At 35.5% G+C, this 27,130-nt stretch overlaps 1 protein-coding gene across 2 annotated transcripts in view; it reads left to right on the top strand.

Moving 5' to 3' along the window:
• The window catches only part of MFN1 (mitofusin 1), a 32,734-nt gene continuing 5,604 nt past the window's right edge, over positions 1-27,130 (top strand). The window contains exons 1-16 of one of the 2 annotated variants that reach the window (XM_006770023.2): positions 1-34; positions 969-1,087; positions 3,960-4,095; positions 6,016-6,178; positions 8,490-8,614; positions 10,325-10,433; positions 11,526-11,633; positions 14,120-14,273; positions 14,386-14,453; positions 20,727-20,848; positions 22,486-22,612; positions 22,789-22,893; positions 23,188-23,290; positions 23,418-23,647; positions 25,265-25,408; positions 26,235-26,431. In XM_006770023.2, the coding sequence (XP_006770086.1) occupies positions 976-1,087; positions 3,960-4,095; positions 6,016-6,178; positions 8,490-8,614; positions 10,325-10,433; positions 11,526-11,633; positions 14,120-14,273; positions 14,386-14,453; positions 20,727-20,848; positions 22,486-22,612; positions 22,789-22,893; positions 23,188-23,290; positions 23,418-23,647; positions 25,265-25,408; positions 26,235-26,431 (2,003 nt within the window). In that variant the 5' untranslated portion in view covers positions 1-34; positions 969-975. Of the gene's footprint in view, positions 35-517; positions 879-968; positions 1,088-3,959; positions 4,096-6,015; positions 6,179-8,489; positions 8,615-10,324; positions 10,434-11,525; positions 11,634-14,119; positions 14,274-14,385; positions 14,454-20,726; positions 20,849-22,485; positions 22,613-22,788; positions 22,894-23,187; positions 23,291-23,417; positions 23,648-25,264; positions 25,409-26,234; positions 26,432-27,130 lie in introns of those variants that run through there. The other variant, XM_006770024.2, reaches the window with a different exon arrangement.

Here is a 27,130-nt window from a genome sequence, read left to right as displayed (position 1 = left end):
GCCGTGGCCGGTGACGAGGGGGAGCCGGGACAGTGTGAGTGTCATCCGCCTTGGCCTCCGGCCGGGGTCCTTGTGTGTGTGTGTGTGTGTGTGTGTGTGTGTGTGTGTATGCAGTAGCAACACTACATGGGCCACAAACACCTGAGCAATCTTGGGACCAACTGATCGTACACCAACCACAGCAGTGGTTCTCAACCTTCTGGCCCTTTAAATACAGTCCCTCATGTTGTGACCCAACCATAAAATTATTTTCGTTGCTCCTTCATAACTGTAATGTTGCTACTGTTATGAATCGTCATGTAAATATCTGATATGCAGGATGGTCTTAGGCGACCCCTGTGAAAGGGTCGTTCGACCGCCAAAGGGGTCGCGACGCACAGGTTGAGAACCTCTGGGTTAGTGCCCTTTTTCTTGAGAGGCTGTCAGGGGACATGTTTCCCCTTTGAACTTCTACTCCTTGAAGTTCTTGGTGCTGGGGCTGGAAACGTCACTGCTCGCTGTCAGCCTTGCCCTTCTTCCTCGTTGTGCGAACTGCGTCTCTCTAACGTCAGTGTGCAAGTATGGCCTTGGAATTTTATTTCTTCACCCTGCATAGCCACCTCCACCCACCTGGAGCGCCAGGCCGAGGAACTTAATCCCGTACCCTTTGTGAACTCGGCTTCCCGCGAACCCTGTTGCCAATGCACTTGAGTCGCATGTAGTCGCAGTTTAGCCTCAGTTCGCTTCACCTTCACCAAAGGGAAATAAAGTAGACACTGCAGCCAAGATTTTCACTTGTTTTAGTGGCATACCACCCCAAAAGCGTCTCGGGTTGTCCGACTGGAACCCTGCTCGCCGAGGTGTGCAAACAGCCTCGGCAGGAGGTTTCCTTTCCTCGGGTAAGTCCATCAGTGTCGCTGGGAAGTGTCGCTGATTTGCAGGTGTTTGCGACCCAAGGCCCTTCTGACTTGTTATTTTCTCCCTCCCAGTGGCATAATGGCAGAAGCTGCTTCTCCCCTGAAACGCTTTGTGCTGGCTAAGAAGGCAATTACTGCAATTTTTGACCAGTTACTGGAATTTCTTACTCAAGGCTCACATTTTATTGAAGGTTAGTGTCTCTTAAGTGTTTCAAGTAAGCACTATTGAAAATAGGCTGCGGCGCATTATTCTTTCAGCCTTAGTTACTGAGCACGAATAGAGGGGCACTGTGGTGTATGCCATGAGAGATACCGTAACAAATAAAACCCATTTTTGCCCTCGAGAGGAGGAAGATAAAAATGGAATTAGTAACAACTAAGAAATAAGTGCTTGTAGGTGAGGTGCTATCCTAGCACTTTATTATATTAACAACACATTAAAAACTTAATAACTCATATTTATTATACAAAATACATTTTAATTATAATTAACTCAAATTAGTAACACTAATAGCTTATTTAATCCTCATATCAACATTGAGGCACAATTTTAATCACACTCATTTTACAGATAAAAAAGCCCAAGACGCCCTGGCCAGGTGGGTCAGTTGGTTACAGTGTCCTCCTGTCCACCAGCTGGTTGCGGGGTCGATTCCCGGTCAGGGCACATGCCTAGATTTTGGGTTCAATCCCTAGTCAGGGCACATACAGGAGGCAGCCTATTAATGTTTTTCTCTCACATCAGTGTTTGTCTCTTTCTCCTTACTCTCTCCACAAAGCTAGTAAATGCCCAGACTACAAAGTAGGCAGCCCACAGTTAGCCATTATATTTATCTTCTCCCCAGCTCAGTAGTTAAGCTAAGATCTCAGGCTAATTTTATCCTCTCAAATGAGGCTGGGATGCTGTGGGAAAGAACCAAAAAAGTCTTCCTAAAATGAATGTAACTGTTCAAACAAGGGGGATAGGAGTGGCTTGCTAGGCATTACTGCCTTGGAGATAACTGTTAAAACTTTTCTGGTTCTTAAGATTACATGACCTTCAAGGGTACAATGAAAAGGGAGGGATTCCGGAAACCTCTCCAGTGACAATTGGGACACATTCAATAGATTAGTAGAATCAAACTTTGCTTTTCCCTCCTTACCCTCCCTCACCAGATTTTGAGCTCCTTGAGGGTAGGGATCATGCCTCACTATGGTGTCTCTGTCACCAACCCTTAACACAATTCCAATTTTGTTGGAGTGAGAAAAAAGAAGTACTGGTGTAGAACATTTATATTTATAGTTTGGGAAAAATTTGAACTGGAACAGTGACTTTGAATTGTATTTTATTCTAAAACAGTTGATAGGAAGTGAAGATAAAATTAAATATATTTTGTGTAATGAGCTAGTTATAGATTGAGTGTCATGCTCAGAGCTAGTGAATAGCAGCTTTAAAAATCTGAATTCGATTTTACTGGTTTTAGAACCTCAGGGGAAAAAAAATGTTATGAAAAGAGACAAAGCAAATAAATCGGGAAGAACATAAAAGAACAAGAATAAAATGAAAAACAGGTGAATATAATTGTACTTATTCATTCACTTAACTTTATTCACCAGATCCCACGTATTTTATTATTGTACTTGAAAAGTATGATGAGATATGTAAGGCTTAAGTTGAATTAGATGAGTACTGGGTAAGCCAGTGGTTCTCAACCTTCTGGCCCTTTCAATACAGTTCCTCATGTTGTGACCCAACCATAAAATTATTTTCGTTGCTACGGTTATGAATCATAATGTAAATATCTGATATGCAGATATTTAGGCGACCCCTGTGAAAGGGTCGTTCATCCGCCAAAGGGGTCGAGACCCACAGATTGAGAACCGCTTCGGTAAGCTCTATCATTGTTTTGTAATCGGAGAACCAGTGGGTCCAGCTGCCTGTCACTACTTGAGCCAATTAAGCAGAGACAAGATTGAATTACATATGTAATTACATATGTTTATGCCGGTGGTATGGGAGAGCAACAGGTCATCCACAAAAATCTGCTCTGCAGCCCCCATAAGACAGCTGCTTATATTGGGTAGGACAAAGATTACATGGGGAAGCAGGAATCATAGGCATAGGGAAGTAGGCAAGGTGGGCTGGGGTGGGACTCCATTGTTTGGACAATAAGGTTGTAATCTTTCCTTGATATTAAGCAGTTCTTGAATGAGGATGGACCACAATTCAAGGTTGACTCTTAGGTCCCGGAGGCATACAACTCCCAGTCAGGTTAGAATGTGCTTTCTTTAATCAGAACAAAACAGTCAGGGTTAACAGTATGATTAATATTTCTTATTTTATTTCTTAGCTAGTCCCCGTATTCTATTTCTGCCCCCTAACAGTTTGTCTCCAGTTAGCCAAATGAATCTCCCATGTTTTTGCCTGCAAAATTGAAATATAAAAATATAACTGTAAGCATGTATAATCCTATAAAAACAAAACTGAAGAGCTTTTCTACTTTTCAAACCCAGGCTTATCCTTGGGGAAATGAGGTTGGGGCTGGGGTGGGATTCAGTTTACAGTTCTCTTTCATGTGAAATGAGTTGTTTTTGTCATCCCTGTAGGTAGCAGATAAGAAGTGATAAGGTAGCAAAGTCTTACCTAGCTTGGAGATCTTGAACCATGTCTTTGTTTCAAACTTTACTCTTAACATGTGTATCCCTCTTCTCAGCTCAAGATTTGAAGATTCAGTCAGGATGGGACAATGATAAGTGTATATTCTAGTTTCTCTGTTCAGAAATACATTTTTGTCATAGTTGGCTGTTTTGTATTTTTGAGACCTAGATGAATAACAAACATACCCTTTTGATTGGGCCCTTGTAAGTCTTAATAATTTTGACATTCTTTTGGGCAGGATTCTTATGAACCATTGCAAGAAGGCATTTATCTTTTACCAAATATTCAGATATAGGCATTTTTACTTTTCAAACGGCATGTTAATATAGAACAGAGCCAAAATACATGCATATCTTAGGTATTACATTATGTAATTCTTAATATTCATTTGTATCACTTTTTCTAATACCATTGCAATTTTGCAGCAACGTACAGGAATTCAGAACTTGATCGAATAGCTACTGAAGATGACCTAATAGAAATACGGGGGTATAAAAACAAGCTTTCCATCATTGGCGAAGTGCTGTCTCGGAGACACATGAAAGTGGCCTTTTTTGGCAGGTAATCATTTATTATTTCTTCTCAAGAGTAGTTTCCAGAAATCAGCTTTTTTTCCCTAATAGGCTCAGCTTTGTTTCTGATGTTCCAGCAAGTGGTATTTCTCCCCCTTCTGCCACAACAGTTTCTGGCTGTGTAATGGTAAATCTGTTAGCATGTAAGATAATTTATTTTAGTTCATGATATAAAATGAAGCTATGGAGGTCAATCATATTTTTATTTTTTAAGGATGCTCATATCTAAGAATTGGCCAGTTATAGGAATAAAAATACAGCACACTTGCTATGCCTTAGTGGTTGAGCATCAAACCATACATCAAGAGGTCGCTGGTTGGGTTTCCGGTCAGGGCACATGCCTCAGTTTCGGGTTCAATCCCCAGCAGGGGTTGTGCAGGAGGCAGCCAACCTATGTTGATGTTTCTCTCTCATTGAAGTTTCTACCTCTTCCTCTCCCCTCCTCTAAAATCAATAAAAACATGTTTAAAAAAGAATTGAAGTGCAGATAATGTTATATATAATTGTGACTTACTCTTTTAAGCTATTGATTATCAGGTATGTCTTCTGAAAGGATTCTCAGCCCCAATGATTCCCAGAGTAGGAAGTAGGCAGTTTTTTATTTTTGTTTTTAAGAATAATTTTGATACAAGGTATTATGCAGAGAATTAATGAAGCTTTTTTTGTTGTTAATCCTCGAGGATATTTTTCCATTGATTTTTAGGGAGAGTAGAAGAGAGAGGGAAAGACAGAGAAACATTGACTGGTTGCCTCCTTCACGAGCCCCAACCAGGGCACAGGCTGAGGAGGAGCCTGCAACCATGATACGTGCCCTTGACCGGAATCGAACCTGGGACCCTTTGGTCCACAGGCCAACACTATCCACTGAGCCAAACCGGCTAGGGTGAAAGTGCCAGTTCTTAATGTAACCCACTGGAGTGATAGAGTGATCTCTGCCGCAGCTTCTGCATTCATTTAAGGATCATTTGTTAACTACCTAAGTACCATGCACTCTGTTGGGCACCAGGATGCAAAGACAAATGACTAGCTCATACTTGGTGACTCAAATATGTCCTATGTACCAATAGAGCCATTTATGTACTCACTACACCTCATGTCTTCTAAGCTATTTCCCATCTTAGGGCTTTAGCACTTGCAATTTCCTATTCATAGAATTCTCTTTGTGTTGTTCTGTGTATGTCTGGCTCCTTCTTTCTCTTCAGATCTCATCCTCAATGTTACTACTTAGAAACCTTTCCTTTTCACTGTTAAATATTCCTTTTCGGTTATTCTCTATTAAATCACCCTGTTTATGTCCTTTAAAACAGTGTTACAGCGCTCTGTTATTTTTGTTTTATGTTTTTATTGTCTGCTTCTCCCACTTAATCATATATTCTCAAGGTCTTTGAGAGTCAAGGATGAGGTAGATCTATTAAAGAGGCCCTACCTCAGGTTAAGATGGAGTAAGAGTGGGAAGGAAATGACCTCCTAGAGCAGCGGTTGCCAACCTTTCAGACCTCGTGAACCACCAGTTGGCGACCATTATCCTAGAGGTTGACGCCTCAGTTGTCCTACTTGAGAAGGAGAAATAGGTGTTCACTGTGGATTTAAGGACATGGGACATTAGACCACGTTTTGGGCTGGGTAGTGTCATAGAATTTGGGGCTGTAATTACAAATTGCCCCAAGAAGCAAGAAGGAGAAGGCCAGGATAGCTTTATGGGAAAGGTAGGATTTGTTTTCCTCTACTTTATCTTTCTGAAATGTACATTGCTAATATTTGTATAAATTATCAACTCTTATGAAAAATGCCATCTGATGAAACTTTAACTAAATTTGAATTCCAGAAAAGTCAGTCTTAGACCCAGTAAAAGAACAAAGTTTTTATTGTTATGTTTTGTTTTTCATGATTTTGTATATTCATTCTTCAGGACAAGCAGTGGGAAGAGCTCTGTTATCAATGCAATGTTGTGGGATAAAGTCCTCCCCAGTGGGATTGGCCATACAACCAATTGCTTACTGAGTGTTGAAGGAACCGATGGAGATAGAGCCTATCTTATGACAGAAGGATCAGATGAAAAAAAGAGTGTGAAGGTATTACATTTGACCTTAGCAATATAATGTATTTTAAACCATGCCCTAGTTCTTTAAAAAAGAATTATAAGATGTCTGCATTGCTGGAGGTGGAAGAACCATTAATGTCTGTTCATGGGTTTTAAAACCATCAGTAATATTTTAAATTCTCTAAAATTCTTTTGCTTCAGAGTTAAATTACTGGGATAAGAAACCCTACCTTAACTTAAAATGTAAGTTAATAAAAGGTAAAAGCTTATTAATGCCTGACCGAAGTGGCTTAGTTGGTTGAGTGGCCTCCTGTGCACCCAAAGGTTGCCGATTCAATTTCCAGTCAGACCACATACCTGGGTTGTGGGTTCGATCTCTCCGGGGCATATATGGACCTACATAAGACAATCAATTGATTTTTCTGTCTTTCTCCCATTCCTTCTCTCTCCCTTCCTCTCTCTAAGCATGTCCTCAGGTGGGGGTTTTTGTTTTTGTTTCTGTTTCTGTTTTTTTTGTTTTGTTTTTTTAAGAAAAAGCTTACTAAGTTTTTAAAATAATGTCCCAATAAAAAGTTGAAGTCTTTTTAAAGAAAATTTCCTTTCATAAATTTCCTAATGGATTCAGTACCACTAGGTTCCTTCAGCTAAAAACAATAAATAAGTTGGATATAAGAATTGACTGGAATGAGAACTACTGGTTAAAGGCATTGTTTCTCACTACAGTCACTTTTTCTTAAGTCTTTTGTTTTTAAATAAATTTTTATTGATTTCAGAGAGGAAGGGAGAGGGGCAGAGTGATAGAAACAGAGAGAATCATTGATCAGCTGCCTCCTGCATGCCCCACACTGGATATTGAGCCTGCAACCCAGGCATGTCCCCTGACCGGGAATCGAACCTTGACCTCCTGGTTTATAGGTCAACATTCAACCACTCTGCCACTCCAGTTGGGCTAAGTCTCAGTTTCTGTCCCACAAATACAGAAGTTCAGTGTTTGAAGATCTATACCATTTTAGTTTTTGGTAAATTGTAGGTGAATTCATGGGTCTGGTGTTTGCTGTTTGATCTTTATTAGATAACTCAGTCTGTGTAATACCCTTCAGAGTAGTTCTGAGGAATGAGATAAAGTTCATGAAACGATTTCTTTAAACTTTTAACCTATACAAATGAAGGAATAATTTATTGTGAAATCAAGATTTTTAGCAAATTAGAATTCAAATTGCCTGTGGCTTTAGATCCTCAAGACAGGTATGCTGTGATATTTTAAAGTAATCATTTCTTTTTCCTGATCTGCGCTCTCTATTTCCAGTCCTCTTCCTTTGTGTTCTTTTACTCCTCTCCCTTACTCCAAAATTTGAATTTGTTTACCTCAAGTAGTGGCCTGCTTTAAGGTATAGATAGACTCTGAGTCTTGTGCTCATGTTTGAATAGTTAACTTAGTAAAAGAAATGCAACAGTAATAGCTAGTACTGCATTGTACACTTGCTATGTCCCAGGAACTGTTCAAAGTACTTGTAATAACTCAAACCTCACCACAGTTTTGTAAATAGATGCTTTTATTTTAATTTTATAAGTGAGACATCAAGATTTTAGTACAAGTTTATAATTCTATCAAAAAGTTTAGGAAAGCAACAAAACAACACAACCTACCTAATAGTGTTATGATGGAGATTTACTTCATTCCTGATCAGGACTGTTGTGCCCATTTGAAAACAGATGTTCCTCTTTACAATTTGATATAGATCACAAATGAACCACAGAGGTATAAGAGCTGATGCCCTTCCTTAATGACATTTCTTCTATTCCTTGTTATTTCTATGCAATACACATTCATTTTAGAAGAGTCAGAAAGTACATAAATAAACAAACAGAAAAACTCCAAACAAAACTCACACATTTCCCAAAAACCAATGGAAGCCCTTTGGTGTAGAGTTAAATTTGTGTTTCTCTGTATTTTTAAAGCAGAATGGCTTTCTATCATGTGCTATTTCCTGATTTGCTTTTTCCCCCTTGATATACATTTATTTTCCTACATGTAATATCAATTTCTGGGACTGCATAGGATTCCACTACCAAGTTCTATTTTGGGGGGCATTTAGAATGTTTACAGCCCTGATTATTTTTGCAGAATGGTATGAATAAACTGTTTTAAGGGTATCACTTTTTTTTTTCTATTTGGTAATTCTAAAACTTGGGTTTTTCAAGATTCTCAAATGGTTTTATTTCAAATTATTTAAAATTCTGATTCTTAGCATATTTACAAAAATAAATGTTATGCCAAATTATACTATTTTTCTTTTTTATTACAAGTAAATGTTTTGCTTTTGCTTTCCCTCCCACTTTAGACAGTTAATCAGCTGGCCCATGCCCTGCATATGGATAAAGACTTAAAAGCTGGCTCTCTCGTGCATGTGTTTTGGCCAAAGGCAAAATGTGCCCTCTTGAGAGATGACCTGGTTTTAGTAGACAGGTAAAATTACATATGAATTGCATTTTCTTTATGTAAAGGTGTATTTATAAAATAATGCTGCTTGCTTAAGCATGTAATACATAAAGATTTAAAATGTTCAATTGCTGCTTTGTTCTTATTTTCTAGACTGTTAAAGAACAAATAAGGTGTTTGTTTTTGTATCTTAATCATATCATAAAAGTGCCAATTTATCAGTATATCTATTATAAAAAATTTCAAGGATAGTTACTTTTGTCTTATTTCTTTGTTTCTCTAGATTGACTTCATAGTTTGTGTAAATCTAGATACCTAGGTAGAGAATTCTAAATAGTTAATTTTTAAAACTAGTAATTAATTTATCCTTGAGATCAAGTTTCCCAAAATAACTTCACTGGACAATTTATGTAGCTTTTCATTGGTCAAGAATTAATCAAGTACTTTTGGAATTTTTTTCCAACTCTTCTCATTAATTTGCATTTATATATGTTTTTAAATCACCTTACTACACTAATGCTTAATAAATGATAATTCATGTCTGTTAAGCAATGTCATTTACCAAAAAAGGTACTTAAATTATTTTTTATGTGTTCTTTTGGTTTCTTCAGTTAAAATTTCAGTGTTCTGTGGAACCCATTTTGTTTCTTGAGGACAGGCATTCCTTTTGGCAGAGTTTTCCAATTAATAGAAATAGCTCAGATGAGAGAGAAGATGCTTGTGAAATAAAAATATTTGGTTTAAATAGAGTAATATTAGCTAGTTAACTTTGCTTTTATTTCATAGCCAGAATGTATCCATGACACTTACCTATCAACTCACCAACTTGTCTCAGGACACATTAAGCCAACTTGAGGGATAGCTGCACTATAAATTTTATAGTATAAATTGTACACTATATTTATGTCTAGTAGAGGGTGTTTTATTTTTTTATTATTTATGCTTATAAGCACCTAGTCTTTGGTGAGCTGTACTGAATGTAGTTGCTAGAACCTTATTTTTTAATTTCTTCTTTTCTTTTTTTAATATTTTTATTGATTTCAGAGAGGAAGTGAGAGGGAAAAATAGAAACATTAATGATTGTTTTTTAACACATTAAGCAGCCAACCTGTTCTGTCTTCCGGACAGAAAGTATAGTGTCAGTCACCGGTGACTGACTGGGTGCTTAACGTGTTAACATTTTTATTGACTTCAGAGAGGGAGGGAAGGAGAGAGAGATTGAAACATCAATAATGAGAATCATTGATCATCTGCCTCCTGTATGAGCCTTCAACTTGGGCATGTGCCCTTAACTGGAATCGAACCCTGGACCCTTTGGTCCGCAGGTCGATGCTCTGTCCACTGAGCCAAACTTGCTAGGGCAGCACCTTCATTTTTTATTATACATTAGCCTTGTTTGTTTTTAGTACTTATTTTTTAGCCTTCCAAAGCATAAACATTTAAGAGATTAAACTATTGCCCTTGCTGGGTGGCTCTTTTTTTTTTTAAGCATTTGTTCTCAATTGGACAGGCTCTGGAAGTTCCTTGTCAGCAGAATAAATATGGAGAATTACTTATAGCACAGGCTCTCACCTTGCCACAAGTGCTTTCTTCTAGGTGAAAAAAATAATGTAAATCTCCTGGGTTTGTTACTGATGACTGATAGAAATTCTGTCCTTTAGACTTTAAACTATTTATAAAAGTTACAAAAATTGTCTTTAAGAAATGTTATATAATTTTTTATTTTATTTCCATTAGTCCAGGTACAGATGTCACTACAGAGCTGGATAGCTGGATTGATAAGTTTTGCTTAGATGCTGATGTCTTTGTTTTGGTTGCCAACTCTGAATCAACATTAATGAACACGGTAGGATTTAATCATATACAATTAGTGGAAGGAAATGAAATGGTGTCTGTTTTAATTCTGAAAAGTGAGGGAAATCCAAATCTTGGATTAGAAGGAACTTCTAAATCAAAGGTGAACGAAGGGGTTTATGTCTCCATGGGACTAAAGGGCTTATTTTGGTCTTGAGTGTTCCCAGGGTTTGATGGCACTAGCTTCTACTGAATCTTTGTGTGTTGTTGACCTTTACTGTGGTTATTTGCCTATTTCAGAAGTCATGGGCACCAACAGGATACTGACTTACACCATACACCACCACCACCACCACCACCACCCCCTCCAGCAAGATCTTTGTTTTGTCGCAGTGTTATTAGTGGTTGAGTGGCCAATAGCCTAATCTATGTCACATAGACCAGGCTGTGGTGACAACACTGACAGTCGTCCATACACTGATGGTATAAAAAAATGATAAATCTTTAAAATCTGTTAGAATAATTCCATTATTGGGGTGGTGGATAAACAAACTTTGATATGCCTTCTGACTTTGATGCCTTCATTTATACTGTTCCTTCCCCATATTCTTCCCCCGTTCCAACGTCATTTCAAAAAGCCCTGTTAGCAGTACTTTCAAGCCCACCTTTATTACCTTTTCCTTTTTTATGGAGCTTTTCATAATTTCAACTAGACAGGTGTCTCCTTCCTTTGAATAGTACCAGCATTTATTTATAGTATTTTGGGCACATACCTTTCTCTGTTGTTTATTATGATGTGTTGTAAACAGGTCTTAATCTTAAAAAAAGATTTGCTGTAGCTTTTTGAAAATTTGGACAAAATTTTCGCATCAAGCAATACCTTTTAAGTATTTGTTTAATTGAATTTCAAAAGACTAATGGCGGGATCAGGAAAACCTTCGCTTTTCCCTTTCTTATGTTTTAGTTTCCTTATCTTTGAAAAGCTTAATGCTTATAGTGTTTTGGGATCCTTTATCAATGGCTGTTAATCACTGTTGTCTAAATGGTTCCAAATTTTAGATTACAGGAAAGTCTTAATTATAAATACAAATATAAAAATACTTTTTAAAAGTGAACATACTATTGGCCATTTGATGTTTTTTAGGAAAAACAGTTTTTTCACAAGGTAAATGAGCGACTTTCGAAGCCTAACATTTTCATTCTGAATAATCGTTGGGACGCCTCTGCATCAGAGCCAGAATATATGGAAGATGTAAGTTCTTTTCTTAATACTTGAAGTATACTTATGTACATTGTTATGGTAGGGAACTGTATACCTATAGTAGAGCACATCATAAGCAGCTATTCTCTCACTTGAAAGAATATAATTATAGGAAATCTGAAGTCAGTGTTTGATACAGATGTTATTAAGCTACCTGGAAGGAAAATTATGTTATAAAAGTACTGTGTAATCATTTTAGATCTTGAAACTTCCTTTTTCTTTTAATTTTTTATTGAAGTGTAACATAATAGAATAGTGTACGAATCATATTCCAGCTCAGTTAAATTTTACAAATTTAGCACAACTTTGTCAGGATCCAGATCAAGAAACAGAACATTCCCAGAACTCCAGTATTCCCTCCCTTTCACCCTCTCTTCTTCCTCCAAAGGATAATTACCTTGGACTTCTAACACCCTAGACCAGCGGTTCTCAACCTGTGGGTCGCCATCCAGTGTGTCGTGACCCCTTTGGGGTTCGAATGACCCTTTCACAGGAGTCGCCTAAGACCATCAGAAACCACATATATAATTACATACTGTTTCATAACAGTAGCAAAATTACACTTATGAAGTAGCAACGAAAATAATTTTATGGTTGGGGGTCACCACAAATGAGGAACTGTATTAAAGGATCGCAGTATGAGGAAGGTTGAGAACCACTGCCCTAGACTTATTTTTCCATTTGTTCAAATTTATGTAATAGTCATACCGTATCTACTTTTGTGTGTCAGGTTTCTTTTCAACATTATGATATGCAGTCACAGTGTTGTGCATAGTTAAGAAGCATTCTCACTACTGTATAATATTTCATCCTGTGATTAACTACACTTGATTTATTCGTTCTGTTAGTGATAGGCATATGGATAAATTACCTGTATTTAGTTACTATGGATAATGGTACTGTGCATATTCTTTTTTATATACATATGTCTTTTTGTAACTCATAGGTTTATATTTCTTTTGGGTATGTATCAGTGGTTATCAATGTGAGGGGTTGGGCAGTTTTGACCTCCGGGAATATTTGGCTATGTCTGAAGACATTTTTGTCACAACTGGGGAAATGAACTACTGGGAAACATAGCCCAAGAGTTTTCGAAAGTGCTTATACCTGTTTATGCTCCCACCAGGTGACTGAGGGTTTCAGGTGATTTATATCCTCATCAGCACGTGGTATTTTAGTCATGTTGGTGATTTTAGAACTTCTTTTTTAAAAGAAGTGGCTAGTGTGGCAAGTTTTATATCCTGGTATTAAATTTTTTGTTGTTGTTAATCTTCACCCCAGGATATTTTTTCCATTGGTTATCAGAGAGAGTATAAGGGAGGGGTAGAGACAGGGAAACATCGATGTGAGAGAGACACATCAATTGGTTGCCTCCTGCACGTGGTGATCAAGCCCACAACCAAGGTATGTGCCCTTGACTGAAATCGAATCTTCAACCCTTCAGCTCGTGGACCGACGCTCAACCACTGAGCCAAACTGGCCAGGGCATTAACTCTTGTTTTATAATCAGACTCTTTCAAATTGGGGTCTCACTCAATCGTCAGAGAATTAGGAAGTATCACCCATAGATAAAGGATCCCTATTCTTATGTAGCTTAAGTTTTTTACTTTTTTTTTTTATTGAGTAGTTTGTTTATTTTTCTTTAATTAAATTTATTGGGTTGACATTGGTCAACATGAACATATAGGTTTCCGGTGTGAGTTTCTATGAGCTTAGTTTTATTAAGTATTAAAGTAGAGATTTTTTTAATCATAGCCATAATGCTAAAGGCTAGTACCAAGCCTTAATTTTAACCCTGAGTCCTAACTTTAATACCCAAGTGTTAATCTTAAACCTAACATTGCACTCTTAATTCCTAGCTAATACATTCTCCCCAATTTTGATTACCAGTGTTTTTAAGAAGAGGAATATATTGTATATGTTCTGACTTCAAAACAAAAATAGACTCATTGTAGCAAATTTATTGTACCTCTTATTTCCTGGTTTCAAAGATATTACTAGCAGCATTGTGGAATATAAAAGCCTAAGGAAGAAGTAAAAATGCCACTCATTTTTGTAGGTGTTGGCCTGCATGTCGCTTACTAATTTACATAAATATAAACATATATATGTATACACTTCATTTTGTTGTTGTATAATCATGTATATCTTTAATACAGAATTAGGGATGTCTTCCTATTCCATTAAGTACTAATATTGGCCTACAGTATATTTTATAATGACTATGTAGTATTGGATGGTCCATCAGAATTTTAAATTGACTGTTCAATGGAAGAATCATTACTTTAAGTGAAGAGACAGAAATTTCCTATCAGCAAGTATCAAACTTTAATTATTACAAGTATAATTAGAATTTGTTAAGTATATGGGAATTATAACTATGATATCACTTTAAATGGAGTTTAAGTCTGTAGCTATCCATTGCAATTATATTTGTTTAGTTATTAGAATTCTTTTAATACCCTGTTTTGCTCTAGGTACGCAGACAGCACACAGAAAGATGCCTACATTTTTTGGTGGAAGAACTCAAAGTTGTGGATCCTTCAGAAGCAAGGAATCGTATTTTCTTTGTTTCCGCAAAGGAAGTTCTTAGTGCTAGAATGCACAAAGCACAGGGGATGCCAGAAGGTGGTATGTACTCATTATAGACTTACTTTTGAAATACAAGTATCCATTATAAAAATGGCATGCCAGAAATCTTACCTTACTATATGGTTTTTAAATCTTCACCTAACTGTTACAGGTGGGGCACTTGCTGAAGGATTTCAGGCAAGATTACAGGAGTTTCAGAATTTTGAACGAATCTTTGAGGTAGGAATTTGTGAATGTATTGGCTAATATAAAACCCTATCATTGAATGGAGAGTGATTATATTTTCACTATTTATCTTTGTTGATAATTTTACTGTTATTTAGTAGAGTTACAGAGCAAGTGAAACAAGGGAAGTTTGAAGAATGCAAGTCCCTGCAGAATGGATGATTCGTAAGAATTGAGAATTAAAGATTCTAATTTCTTTTACATTCTTATGTATTTACATTTAAATGAGAAGCTGCTTTCTAATATTTCTTTTGTTGTGAATTGAGGGAATTTCTTTATATTGAACTTAGTATCTAATTTGGGGTAAGACTAAACAAATGCAGTTGCTGTTGGAATGGATAATAGAGCAAAGTGAAGGTCATCTTTTTTTTCTTTGGACCACTGTATTTATAGAGAGATAGAACATAGTTGATGCCATGTGATGAAAGTGTCTTATATTTCTAAACTGTCTTGTCACCTGTTAATTCTCCACATTTTATGCCAAATGCCCTGAACACATGAATGAATACAAAAATAATTAAGATCTGTACTTTAGGAATCTGTTAGGAATCACTGAAGCTCAAAAATAGCTCTTGTGTATGCAACATTGAGGAGGGAGGATACTTTATATCTTGGTGTAGATGTTTTATTCAGAGACATTAAAACTTATCCTGCATTTGACTGAATAGTTTTTTAGATACTAAAAGACATCTAAACTCTTATTTAGCCCTATTTAATCTAGCTTTGCCTAAATTGCATATTCTCACCCATGAATGATCTGCTATAATTATTCTTTCTTATAAGCAGTAACTGCCTTAATGATAAGGACATTAATGTTGAATGTAGTAGGCAGAATTAAATATTTGCTCACTATCCCCTGTCTTTAATTTGGTGAGAGGGAGAAAGATGATTAGGTAGATGAAGAAAAAGTATTAAAGAAAGAACACCCAATACCAGCTTTCTTGGTAAGATCTCTAATTGTTCAGAGACCCCCTGGGACATCAGCACATATTCTCTCAAACTAGGCCATAGGATACATGAAGTTTCAGTTATTGAAAGACCATTGCTATCTATTTTCTTTCCCTTTGCTTTCATAAGAAATTTAATGCTCTTCTCACTCTCTTATCCATAGGAAAAATAATGGGGAGAGGATCTATTATTTTTCCCTTGTCTTTCCTTATTTATTAACTTTTTCCTTCTTTACATCCTTTTCCCTTCCCTGTTTGTCATTGATTTCTCCTACCAAATAATATACATTTATACCTCTTTTATACTGGTTTCTGGTACAGTTTTGCTCTCCAAAAATAGCTCCTTGAAGAGGTGGAGATGAGAAGAAGAACAGATGTATTATAGAGCATTGGTTCCCAAACATGGCTGATCTTGAGAATAACATGAGGTGCTTTAGAGATCTGTAGATTCCTGACCTATTCCAGGAACTGATCCAGTGGAGCTAGGATGGACCTAGGAATCTGTATGTATCCAAAGCTTTCCAGCTGATTGCAATAATCAGGCAGACTTGGGAACTATTCTTTTTAATATTTGTCGGAGGAAATTGGCACTTTACTTTTTTTTGTTTGGAAATCTAAAAATTATATACAAAAAAAACTAAACTTGTGGAGAATGTCAGGATTTAGAATTTGAAACTTTTGTTTAGTTGAAACTATTATAGATCTAAAATGAGAATCAGATAGAAATTGTTTGAATTTATCTACAGAAATAACCAGATGGGCCAAAAATTTTGTCTGTGTCCAAAGCATTTTAAGTGGCATTATTTTTGCTTTTTGTATTTTTGAAGAAGGAAACTTTATTTAGGGCAAACAGCTCAATGGTAATACAGCATGGTTGTGAACACAGCACTGCTGTGGAACAGCTTGGTAGTGCTACAAAGCGGCTGTGAGGCTGCCCGGGGCAGGTCCCTGAGGCCAGGACCCTCTGCAGTGAGGCAGCTCCACAACAGTCTGAACCAGCCTGCGCTGGTCTCCTCCGCTGTTCTGCTCCCAGTCTTTGGTGTTTCAGCTCTAATCGGGGAAAGTGTGCTCTGCTTTTTGTTCTTTAAGAAAGAATTTGGGGCTATGAATTTCTCTGTGAGTGTAACTTTGGACGTACTCCATGGGTTTCAGTATCCAGTTTAGTCTTCATTATTTATTTGACATTAATAGTTTTTGGAATATCCTATTTAATACAGGAGTTAAAATTCAGATTTTTTATTCTTTTTATCCAACTTTTGTTTATTAATTTATTAGTTTCTTTGCATTGTGATCACAGACTATAGCCTCTATACACATTTTGTCTTCATTTTTAAAATTTTCCTTTCTTTTGTAGTCTTATGATTTTTGTGAGAAGAAAAACTGCCAAATTCATCATTTTTATCAAAGTCTGATTTTTGTCATGGATTTCTTTGAAATTAATTTGATTTAAAGGAGCCAAATATTAATGAACAAACATAGAGTACCAAGTTAAACAAAGCTTGATTAAATCAAGAAAATAAACATTAATTCTAATACAATGTTTTCTTTTTAAAAAAATATATTATTGATTTTAGAGAGGAAGGGAGAGGGAGAGAGAGAGAGAAACATCAATGGTGAGAGAACCATTGATTAGCTGCCTCCTGCATGTCCCCTACTGGGAATCGAGCCCACAACTGGGGCATGTGCCCTTGACTGGAATTGAACCTGGGACCCTTCAGTCCACAGGCCAGCACTTTATCCATTGAGCCAAACCTGCTAGGTCTTTCTTGCTGTTTTCAACCTGTATTTGGACAGGTGTATATTCTAAGCCTTTGAGAAATCTAAATATCTTTGCTCAGTTATTTGGCCATTAACTTTTTAATAATTTTGGTTGTATGGTGGGAAAAATATATAAAATAACTCTTCTGTAAAATGTCAATGAATTTTTTGTAAAGAACATTCCTGGGATAACGGGTAAAATTTTGTGTTAGATTAATAGTATTGTCCCAGTAATAAATGTTCTGAATACAATAATTGTTTTCATGGATCTGTAGGAGACACATGTTCATATATTTAGTAGTAAGGTGGTGGCTGCAGTGAACTGTCATATTATTCAGGAACTTGTGTGTCTGTGTGGTTATAGCAGAAATACACACACACATATATATGTATGTATATGTGTATATATATGTATATGTATATGTATGTATGTATATCTCTATATAGAGACATAACTATATATCTGTGTGGAGAGCCAGAGAAGGAAAGCTAAAAAAATGAGGTTGAATGTTAATAGTTTGTATATTTATTTGAAAGGTATATTATATTGATGTTCATTCTTATACTTTCTTTTCATTTAAAAATATTTCAAAATAATAAGTTGAGAGTGGTAAATAGGACTATGTGTTATTGAGTGTTTGGGGTCTGTTATCAAGGAGGTCTTGACAAGTTTGTTTTATGTTTTAATTACACAGAAATATTAATATTTACTGTGTAGCTGTGTATGATTACTTACTAGCAGGCTTATTTAGATGTTTTTAGAAAATCAGAAAACTATCTTGAGATATGCTTATTGTTTGGTTCTAAATCTTTAATAAGTTATAAAACATGTAAATGATATCTTGACAAGATGGAATTTAAGTTGGTTTGATGTAGTATTTTAAACTTTTTAGAAAATTAGAGTTCCTGATAAATATATTTCTCATGAAATTCAAAAACATATTAGTAAAATAATTCAGTAAAATAGAGTATTTCTTTTGCAGGTTGACTCTTGATATTTTTCTGATCAGTGGGAACACCATTGTGGGATACTTTTTATTACAAGATTTCCTATGTCCTTCTTATACTTATTCATCATTGTATATTTTTTAATCAAGAAGTAACTTTTATATTGCTTAATAACTTTTGGAGATCTTTTCTTTCCTGTCTAGTCTAGCTCTAATACTGTGCTGTTATCTACAAATTGAAATCTTCATTGCTGATATCTAGATCTGCTTCATCGAGGAACATAGTTTCTTTTAACCATTTTTCCTTTTAAAAATATTTTAATGCTTTTATTATTGTTTTTGTGGAGGTTAATTTGGCAATTTATGTGACAGTTATTTAAAGTAGAACATGAGTTTTGGTTGTTAAAAATAAGCAGTTTACACTTTAAATGTTTAATATTGTATAGTTCTTGGTGGTTTTTGCTTTGGCATGTACTTGCTAAACAGGAAGCATGGAACTTTCTACCACCAATATCCTCTGGATTAATGATATGGAGTGATGTATAAGTGAGCTTAACCACCAGCAAAAGTGAGGCTATGCAATGGAAGAGAGTAACGTTTCTGAGTTAAAGCTGTATGAACTGTTAGTTAAATTAATTACCCTTGTGGGTTTACAGCTAAAGAAATGATTTTTGTTTTGTGTTCTGTACCTCAAACAAATACTCAAGAGGGCAACTGAAGAGGCAAAAGAGATTTTACATCTTTTCTACCTTAGTGAAGTGAACAGATAACCGTTTTAGAGACCTGAAGGCGAAGCATAGGTTATAAATAGTACATTAAATGAATATGTAACATACTGATTTCAAGATAATATACAGGGTGGGGCAAAAGTGGGTATACAGTTGTTGGTATGGACAATAATATAATAATTAACAAATAATAATACAAGAATAAATTCTGTGTTTTCTGTACTCACAACTGTATACCTACTTTTGCCCCAACCTGTATATAGAACTCTAGAGTATTAAGTGGATACCCTTTTAATCCTGAAAGGTTTTTTTAAAAATTGATTTTTAGAGATCAGCTGCCTCCTGCACATCCCATACTGGGTATCGAGCCCGCAACTCGGGCATGTGCCCTGACCAGGAATTAAACTAGCAACCTTTTGGTGCACGGGACAATACCCAACCAGCTGAGCCACACCGGCCAGGGCTAAATCCTGAAAGCTATTTATTTTAACAAAGGATAGTAATAACTTTAGGAAGTAATGATCACAATTTTGTCCTAGTTATACATATACAAAGAGGTTAAAAAAGATGAATTTAAAGAAATATTGAAGTTGGGATATATGCCTAATTTTTAAAAATTCATCATAGAAAATAAACATGGCCTCCAAAACATCTATTGTAGTTATTAATGTTGTGACCCAGATGATGCCTTTTTTTTTAATCCTTACCTAAGGATATGTTGATTGATCTTAGAGAGGAAGGGAAAGCGAGAAACATCAATTGGTTGTCTCCTGCACATGTCCTGACTGTGGATCAAACTCACAACCTAAATATGTGCCCTGACCTGGAATCAAACCCCCCAGCTTTTAGTGTATGGGACGATGCTCCAACCAACTGAGCCACCCGGTCAGGGCAGGTGAACATCTCTTGATTGTTCCAAGTCCAGATAGTATTCTTCTGTAAATACTTGAAGTTGTTTTCAAGTGTTATGTTCTGTGAAGTAAACATGAAAGGCTGATTTTAATTTAATGATTTCGCAAACATTCAATGATGAATCACTATAAATATTTTAAATAACAAGTAGTATGCACATATATTAAAATTGAAACTAAAATTTCACAAAATAAGCATTCATTACTATATGTGATACATTCTGATATATTTTCTATTTAAATAAACACTGGTCATGAAACTCTGATTTGTATAACTATTAACAGGTTTTGAGCTGTATTTAGCTTGAAGGTAAAACAAATGAGATAGGGCATCATTGGGACCTATATGCACACACTGTAGACCAATGACAATAGGAAGATTATCTTTGAAATAATTGCAATTTTTTCTATATACAACTTAAAATATTACTTAGGTTATTATTAAAGAGTATTTTTCAAATTGTGCAAGTTTTCACCTGCAAAAGTCCTTTATAATAACCTTATGTAAATCATAGCATTCAACTAAATTTTTTTAATACAGTAGAATTCTAATTTATAACTCAATAACTTTATTAGGATGCCTATTGCAAGTATGAGAAAAATCTAGACTATAAGTAGATTAAAGGCAATACAAATAAAAATAGTAATTATAAAAGAAAAACCCTTTTTAACACAAAATTTTTATTTTTGACCGTTATTTATTTATTTATTTTGAAAAATAATGTAGTAAAAACCATTGCACATTACTGTGTAAAGTTAACACAAAGATTTGAACTTGCTGTTTGAAAGTGCGTTTTACTTTTGCATCTTTGTAATTTTTTTAACCTTTGTAATTTTAAGTTGTGTTTATCATGTATTTATTTTCTATTCTAATTTCTGTTTTGGTTAAAGTTATAAACAGCAAGTTTTTGTGTTTCAATTCCTAAAAATGTTGGGATGGAATTACAGTAATGTGTATGGCTTGGGCCCCTCGCAGGAGTGTATCTCGCAGTCAGCAGTGAAAACAAAGTTTGAACAGCACACTATCAGAGCTAAACAGATATTAGATACTGTGCAAGACATAATGGATTCAATAAACGTGGCAGCAGCAGAGAAAAGGTATGAATGCATTTATTGCAAAATGTGTGTTTTTGTATCAAGATGAGTTCCTTAAACTAGTATTTGAAATTGTTACATTACAAATACTTTTCCTACAAAAATCAAGCTTGTGAGTTTAGCTGGTGTCTACTTGCATGTTTTTAAATGAATATTAAATGTAAATATTCTGTTTATTTGTTGTACACATCATTTGCTTTCCCTGGAGTTCAACATTGTGTATGGCTTGTGGTTTTAAAATGTTTAGTGGCTTTAAAATATCTGTAAAGCAGTGGAAGAATTATTTCTTCAAGCTAAATTTCTTAAAGAAGTGCAAAGCAGGTGACCCTCTTATTTTATATTCAAAGCATGATCCATCTTTTATATATTCATACGTCGATTCCTTGAAATCACTTTTTTATGCTAGTGGTTGTTTTTTATCAGTTGGCAAACGAACAAGGTAATATTATCTGCCAGCCAGAAAGTCAGTTTGTTAAGCACTACTCTCTATGTCACGCTGTACTGCATGATTTTATTCCATTTATTACTTTATAAAAATTAAAATGGCAGAGCTATAAAAGAGAGGGGTAGTTGTCAAAACCTTGATCACTTGAAACAATGATCAGGATGTGATTAGTTTGACAAATATAATGACGGTAAGTCTCAATTGAACCTTTAGTGAGTTTAGACCAATCAAAAGAAAGATATAAAGCATTAAAGATTAAGTCCAAGATGACATATAATTGGGAATTTAAAATGTATTTGATGTTGCTAGGAACAACTCCTCTCATGTCTAAATCTATTGTGTAATTTTGACACATTTGCAGGAATGTATTATCTAAAAAATTAGAGAATTTCCAACGTATACAACAAAGGGGTGAGGACCCCAGAATCTTATCTCAGGCTCTGTGCACTTTTCTGTATAATGAGATTATATTGCCCTTTATGTCCCTTTCAGCTCAGTAGCTTTATTATAGTTGCCAAAGTAGTCAGTCCGCTGGATTGACCTTACTAATTTTTTAAAAATATAGGACATTGAACAAACGTGGCACGAAGAATATGTGATTGAGGATGGTTTGTATAATCATAATGCCTCAGAAACTCTTGTTAAAGATGATCTTAAAAAGATCTCAGGTCTTTTTTCCCTGCATCATCTACAGGTTGGCAAGTTTTCTATGGAGGCCAGAGAAAAAATATTCTAGGCTTTGTGGGCCATACCATCTCTTGCAACTACTCAATTCTACAGTTTTAGAGCAAAAGCAGGTATTTAGGTAGTAGGTACATGAATAAGCATAACTATATTCCAAGAAAACTGCTGGATTTGGCTTACAGGATGCCATTAGCTGGCCCTTATTTGTTATAGAAAGTCAGTATTGAGTTCTGTTCATATATATATGAAGTGTTTGCAGACTTAGAATTCTTACTAATCCTTTGGTGGGACTCAGGTGACACATAGGCAGAGAAACAAAATAATTTATATACAATCACCTCTAAAATATTGTATAAGTGAAATATAGTTTGAATCCTTTTCAGTGTTGGAATATGAGATTTTTCTTCTTTTATCATGCTAACAGATGGTTCATTACATAATTGAGTGCCCTTGCTTAATTGCTTTGAGACTTTAATATCCTGATTATTAATTACTCTTCATACCATAATAGGGTTTATTCAATGGAAGAAAGGGAAGACCACATTGATAGACTGGACTTTATCCGAAATCAGATGAACCTGTTGACACTGGATGTTAAGAAGAAAATCAGGGAGGTTACAGAGGAGGTGGCAAACAAGGTGGGTTAAAGTAATTTTATGACTAAACTGGGAATGGAAATATTTTTGATAATGCTAAAAAGGTTATCCCTTTTGCCTTAAAGGAATATTTTGTGGGGGTTTATTCAGTTTGGTTTTTTGAATGGTTAATGATCTTGTTTAATTTTTTTACTCTGATTTTTTTCCCATATTTTCAGGTTTCATGTGCAATGACAGATGAAATTTGTCGACTTTCTGTTTTGGTTGATGAATTTTGTTCTGAGTTTCATCCTACTCCAAGTGTATTGAAAGTATATAAAAGTGTAAGTTAAATTGTAGTTAAAGCTATACATATAGTTCCCTCACCGTATTCTATACTCTTATGTAATGGTTTGTCTATTTTGGTGTCTTTATGGCAGTCAGTACTCAATTGACTGTTAACATCTCCTGTGAACTCTTGTAATAAATGTAAACTACCTTGTGTAGTATATAAAGTATACAGAAAAGTTATCCTCTTAGAATGAGATCATTTTAGCACTTAGTAAATATCTAATGTTTTTATAAAACTGCTTATATTCTAGAGAAAAAATAATGTGGACACTTACTGTTTTTAACAGGAGTTAAATAAGCACATAGAAGATGGTATGGGGAGAAATTTGGCTGATCGGTGCACCAGTGAAGTCAACGCTTCAATGCTTCAATCCCAGCAAGAAATTATTGGTAATCTTTATGTCTACAAGTTCTTTATTTTGTTGGTGAAGGATTTATTTTCCTTTAAATATTTTACAAAATGTAAAACATTATTTACTATCGTTTTTTAAAATAATTGTCCTACTTTTCTTTCTAGAAAATTTGAAACCGTTACTTCCTTCTGATATACAGAATAAACTACATACACTGGTTCCTTGCAAGAAATTTGATCTCAGCTATGACCTAAATTGCCACATGTTATGTTCAGACTTTCAAGAGGATATTGTATTTCGTTTTTCCTTGGGCTGGTCTTCTCTTGTCCATCGTTTCTTGGGTCCTACCAATGCACAGAGGGTGCTTCTAGGATTATCTGAGCCTGTCTTTCAGGTACAGATTTTTTTGTTTTGTTTTTATTGTTTGGAGTAGTCTTTTTATCAGGTGTTTATTGCTGTACTGCTACACAGGTATGTGGCTATGATTCTACCAGTTGAGATTCTCCTTTTATTTTGTGTTTTGTTTTTGTGGAGGTTTTTATTTTAGTTAATCCTTATCTGAGGATATTTCTTCCATTGATTTTTAGAAAGAGTAGAAAGGAGTTAGGGAAGGATTGCGGGGGGAGAGAGGGGGGGGCGGGGGGAGAGATTGGTTGCCTCCCACACTTGCCCCAACCCAGGCCAGGGATCAAACCTGCAACCAGATACTTGTCCTTGACTGGGAATCAAACCCTCGACCCTTCAGTAAGCAGGTCAATGCTCAAATCCCACTGGCCAGGGCACTCTTGTTCTTTCTTTACGTAGACATCGGTTTTCACTTCTCTTGAGTGTATACGTAGTAGTGAAATTGCTATACTGAAGGCAAATATGTTTAACTTTCTGAAGAACTGCCAAAATGTTTTCCAAAGTGGCTGCATTTTACATTCCCACCAACAACATGTTAAGGTTCTGTTTCTCAACATTCTCATCCAGACTTGTTATTATCTGTCTTTTTTATTCCTAGTGTATGTAAAGTGCTATCTCATTATAGTTTTGATTATATTGATTTTGAACATCTTTTCATGTGCTTTTAGCCATTCAAGTATCTTGCTTTATAAAATATCTATTCAAATCACTTGCCTAATTTTTAATCAGGTTATTTGGCTTCTAATTGACTTCTAGGAGTTCTTTATTTATTCTAGATACAGGTCCTTTATCAGATATATGGTTTCTAAATCTGCTCTTCTAATCTGTAGCTTATCTTTGAACTTTCTTATAATGTTTTTTTTTTTTTTAATTTTCTTAATCCTCACCTGAGGTATATTTATTTCCTCAGGTGAGGAAACATAAGGTTTATTCAATGGAAGAGAGTAAGGGGTTGGGGATGGGGGAAAAGAGAACATCAATGTGATTTGTTGCCTCCTGTAAGCACCCAGACCAGGGATCAAACCCGCAGTCTTTTGGTGTATAGGACAATGCGCCAACCAGCTGAGCCACTTGGCCAGGGCTCTTGTGATTATTTTTATTTTCTTTTATAATCCTCACCGAGGATATTTTTCCATTGATTTTTAGAGACAGTGGGGGCGGGGAGGGGGGCGTGGAAACAGAGATAGAAGCATTGATGTGAGAGAGACATCGATTGGCTGCCTCCTATATCTACCCCAACTGGAATCGAACCCTGCAACTGAGGTTTGTGCCTTGACCGGATTGAACCCGGAAACCTTCAGTCCGCAGGCCGACACTCTATCCACTGCAGCAAACTGCCCAGGGCTTTAATTTGAGGGTCTACTGTTATAGGTAAACTCATTGTATATTATGAAATTCATTATTCTTTACAGTATCTAAGTCATAGAAAATTATGTCATCGAAATAAGTTTCAGATCACTTATTTTCTTCATGTATTTACGGTAAACTCATTAAAGTTGTTTTTTTCACTGATTTACTATAATTTTAAAAGAAATGCAATATAATATAGTAAACTTCATTCCATTTATAGTTGTTTAATTGTAATCCTTTCACCCAATGTTTTTAGCTCCCCAGATCTTTAGCTTCTACTCCCACCAATCCAGCAACACCAGATAATGCATCACAGGAGGAAATCATGGTTACCTTAATAACAGCATTAGCTTCTCTGACATCCAGAACGTCTATGGGCATCATTGTTGTTGGAGGAGTGGTAAGAAATACTTTTTATTATAATGAAAATTGAAATTTTACAAAGCTTTCTGCTATATCACAAAGAGAAAGGTATATTTCTGTTTTCAGGATGTATAAAATGACATCAAAAGGTGTAGGTTAAAGTTAGTGAATTAAGAAGAGTTTCACAAGCCTCTTCTTAAATTTTTTAATTGAAATATAATTGACACTTACATTGTGTTAGTGTTAGGTGTATAGCATAATGATTTGATAAATGTATGTACAGTGAAAATATTACCACAATATACATTTTTTTAAAATGCATCTTTAGGAAAGAAATGCCACCAACTAGTTGGTCCTTGAACAATGAACAATGCTTTCCAACTATTTTTCCATCACAGTACACAAAGAAGTGGTATTTGTCCATGGAGTAACAAGAATGATCCAGGTCCCATATCTAATCTTATCTAAATACCAAAGGGATCTGCCTTAAAGTATTAACGATTACTTCTTAGTAGTAGTTCTTACATGTTAAAAAAAATTTTTTTTCATATCATTAACAGCATCAATTTACATGTTTTGGTTTTTGAAACCTCTAACCTAAAAGAAATAACCTCCTTTTTCAAGATATATTGAATCATCTCACCAAATGTCTAGCAGGTTATCAAACTTCTTGCCTGATGTTTATGTGCTAACTCCTTTTTCAGCTTGTTTGATTTCTGATAACTTTAGATTCTCTTAGAGAATGAATATAAATTTCTTAAAAGTGGATCTGACTCATAAGACCTATAGTACAATCTCCTTTGAGTACAATCTCCCCAGCAGTGTTTTTCTTTGTCAAAGTAAGCTGTAAATTTATCTTACAGATTTGGAAAGCTCTAGGCTGGAAACTCATATCTGTCTCATTAAGTATGTATGGAGCTTTATATCTTTATGAAAGGCTGGCCTGGACCACCCGAGCCAAGGAGAGAGCTTTTAAACAGCAGTTTGTGAACTATGCAACTGAGAAACTACAGATGATTGTTAGCTTCACAAGTGCAAACTGCAGTCATCAAGTACAACAGTAAGTTGAGAAATTCACCTTAATGAGAAAAAAAAAAAATTCATGTTCAGCTTTTAAAAAGAGCCGTATATTGAAGTATGCCATGCATGCAGAAAATGCACAAATAAGAGTATAGTGCAGCCCTAACCGGTTGGCTCAGTGGGTAAAGTGTCAGCCTGCCAACTGAAGGGTCCCAGGTTCAATTTCGGACAAGGACATGTATCAAGGGCATGTACCTTAGTTGCAGGCACATCCCCAGTACGGGGTGTGCAGGAGGCAGCTGATGTTTCTAATTCTCTATCCCTCTCCCTTCCTCTCTGTAAAAAATCAATAAAATAAAAAAGTTTAAAAAAGAGTATAGTGCAAAGATTACAATGTGAACCCATGTGTTGTTAACATAATAAATACCTGGGTCCATTGAGTGTCTTCTTTTATGTATCATAAATATTTCACTGATTTAGTAAAAATATGTAGAATTCCAATTAAGTCAGTGCATAATATTCTGCATTTGGATACTACTGAGAGATGAATTAAAAAGTTCATGATTACAACTTAATAAAAGACATAATGTACATCATTACAATAAAAGTGAAAAGTGATAAGTAATATGAGAGCTTCTTAATGTGAGGCACTAGAATCTGAAATCATGAAGGGTAGTGGATCAATATAGATTTCCTAGAGTAGGGGTAGAATGTGCAGAATGGGAAGAAGCCAGCACTG

Source organism: Myotis davidii, unplaced genomic scaffold (assembly GCF_000327345.1).
Source record: "Myotis davidii unplaced genomic scaffold, ASM32734v1 scaffold123, whole genome shotgun sequence".
Lineage (NCBI taxonomy): Eukaryota > Metazoa > Chordata > Mammalia > Chiroptera > Vespertilionidae > Myotis > Myotis davidii.
This window is presented reverse-complemented; position numbering and strand designations above follow the sequence as displayed.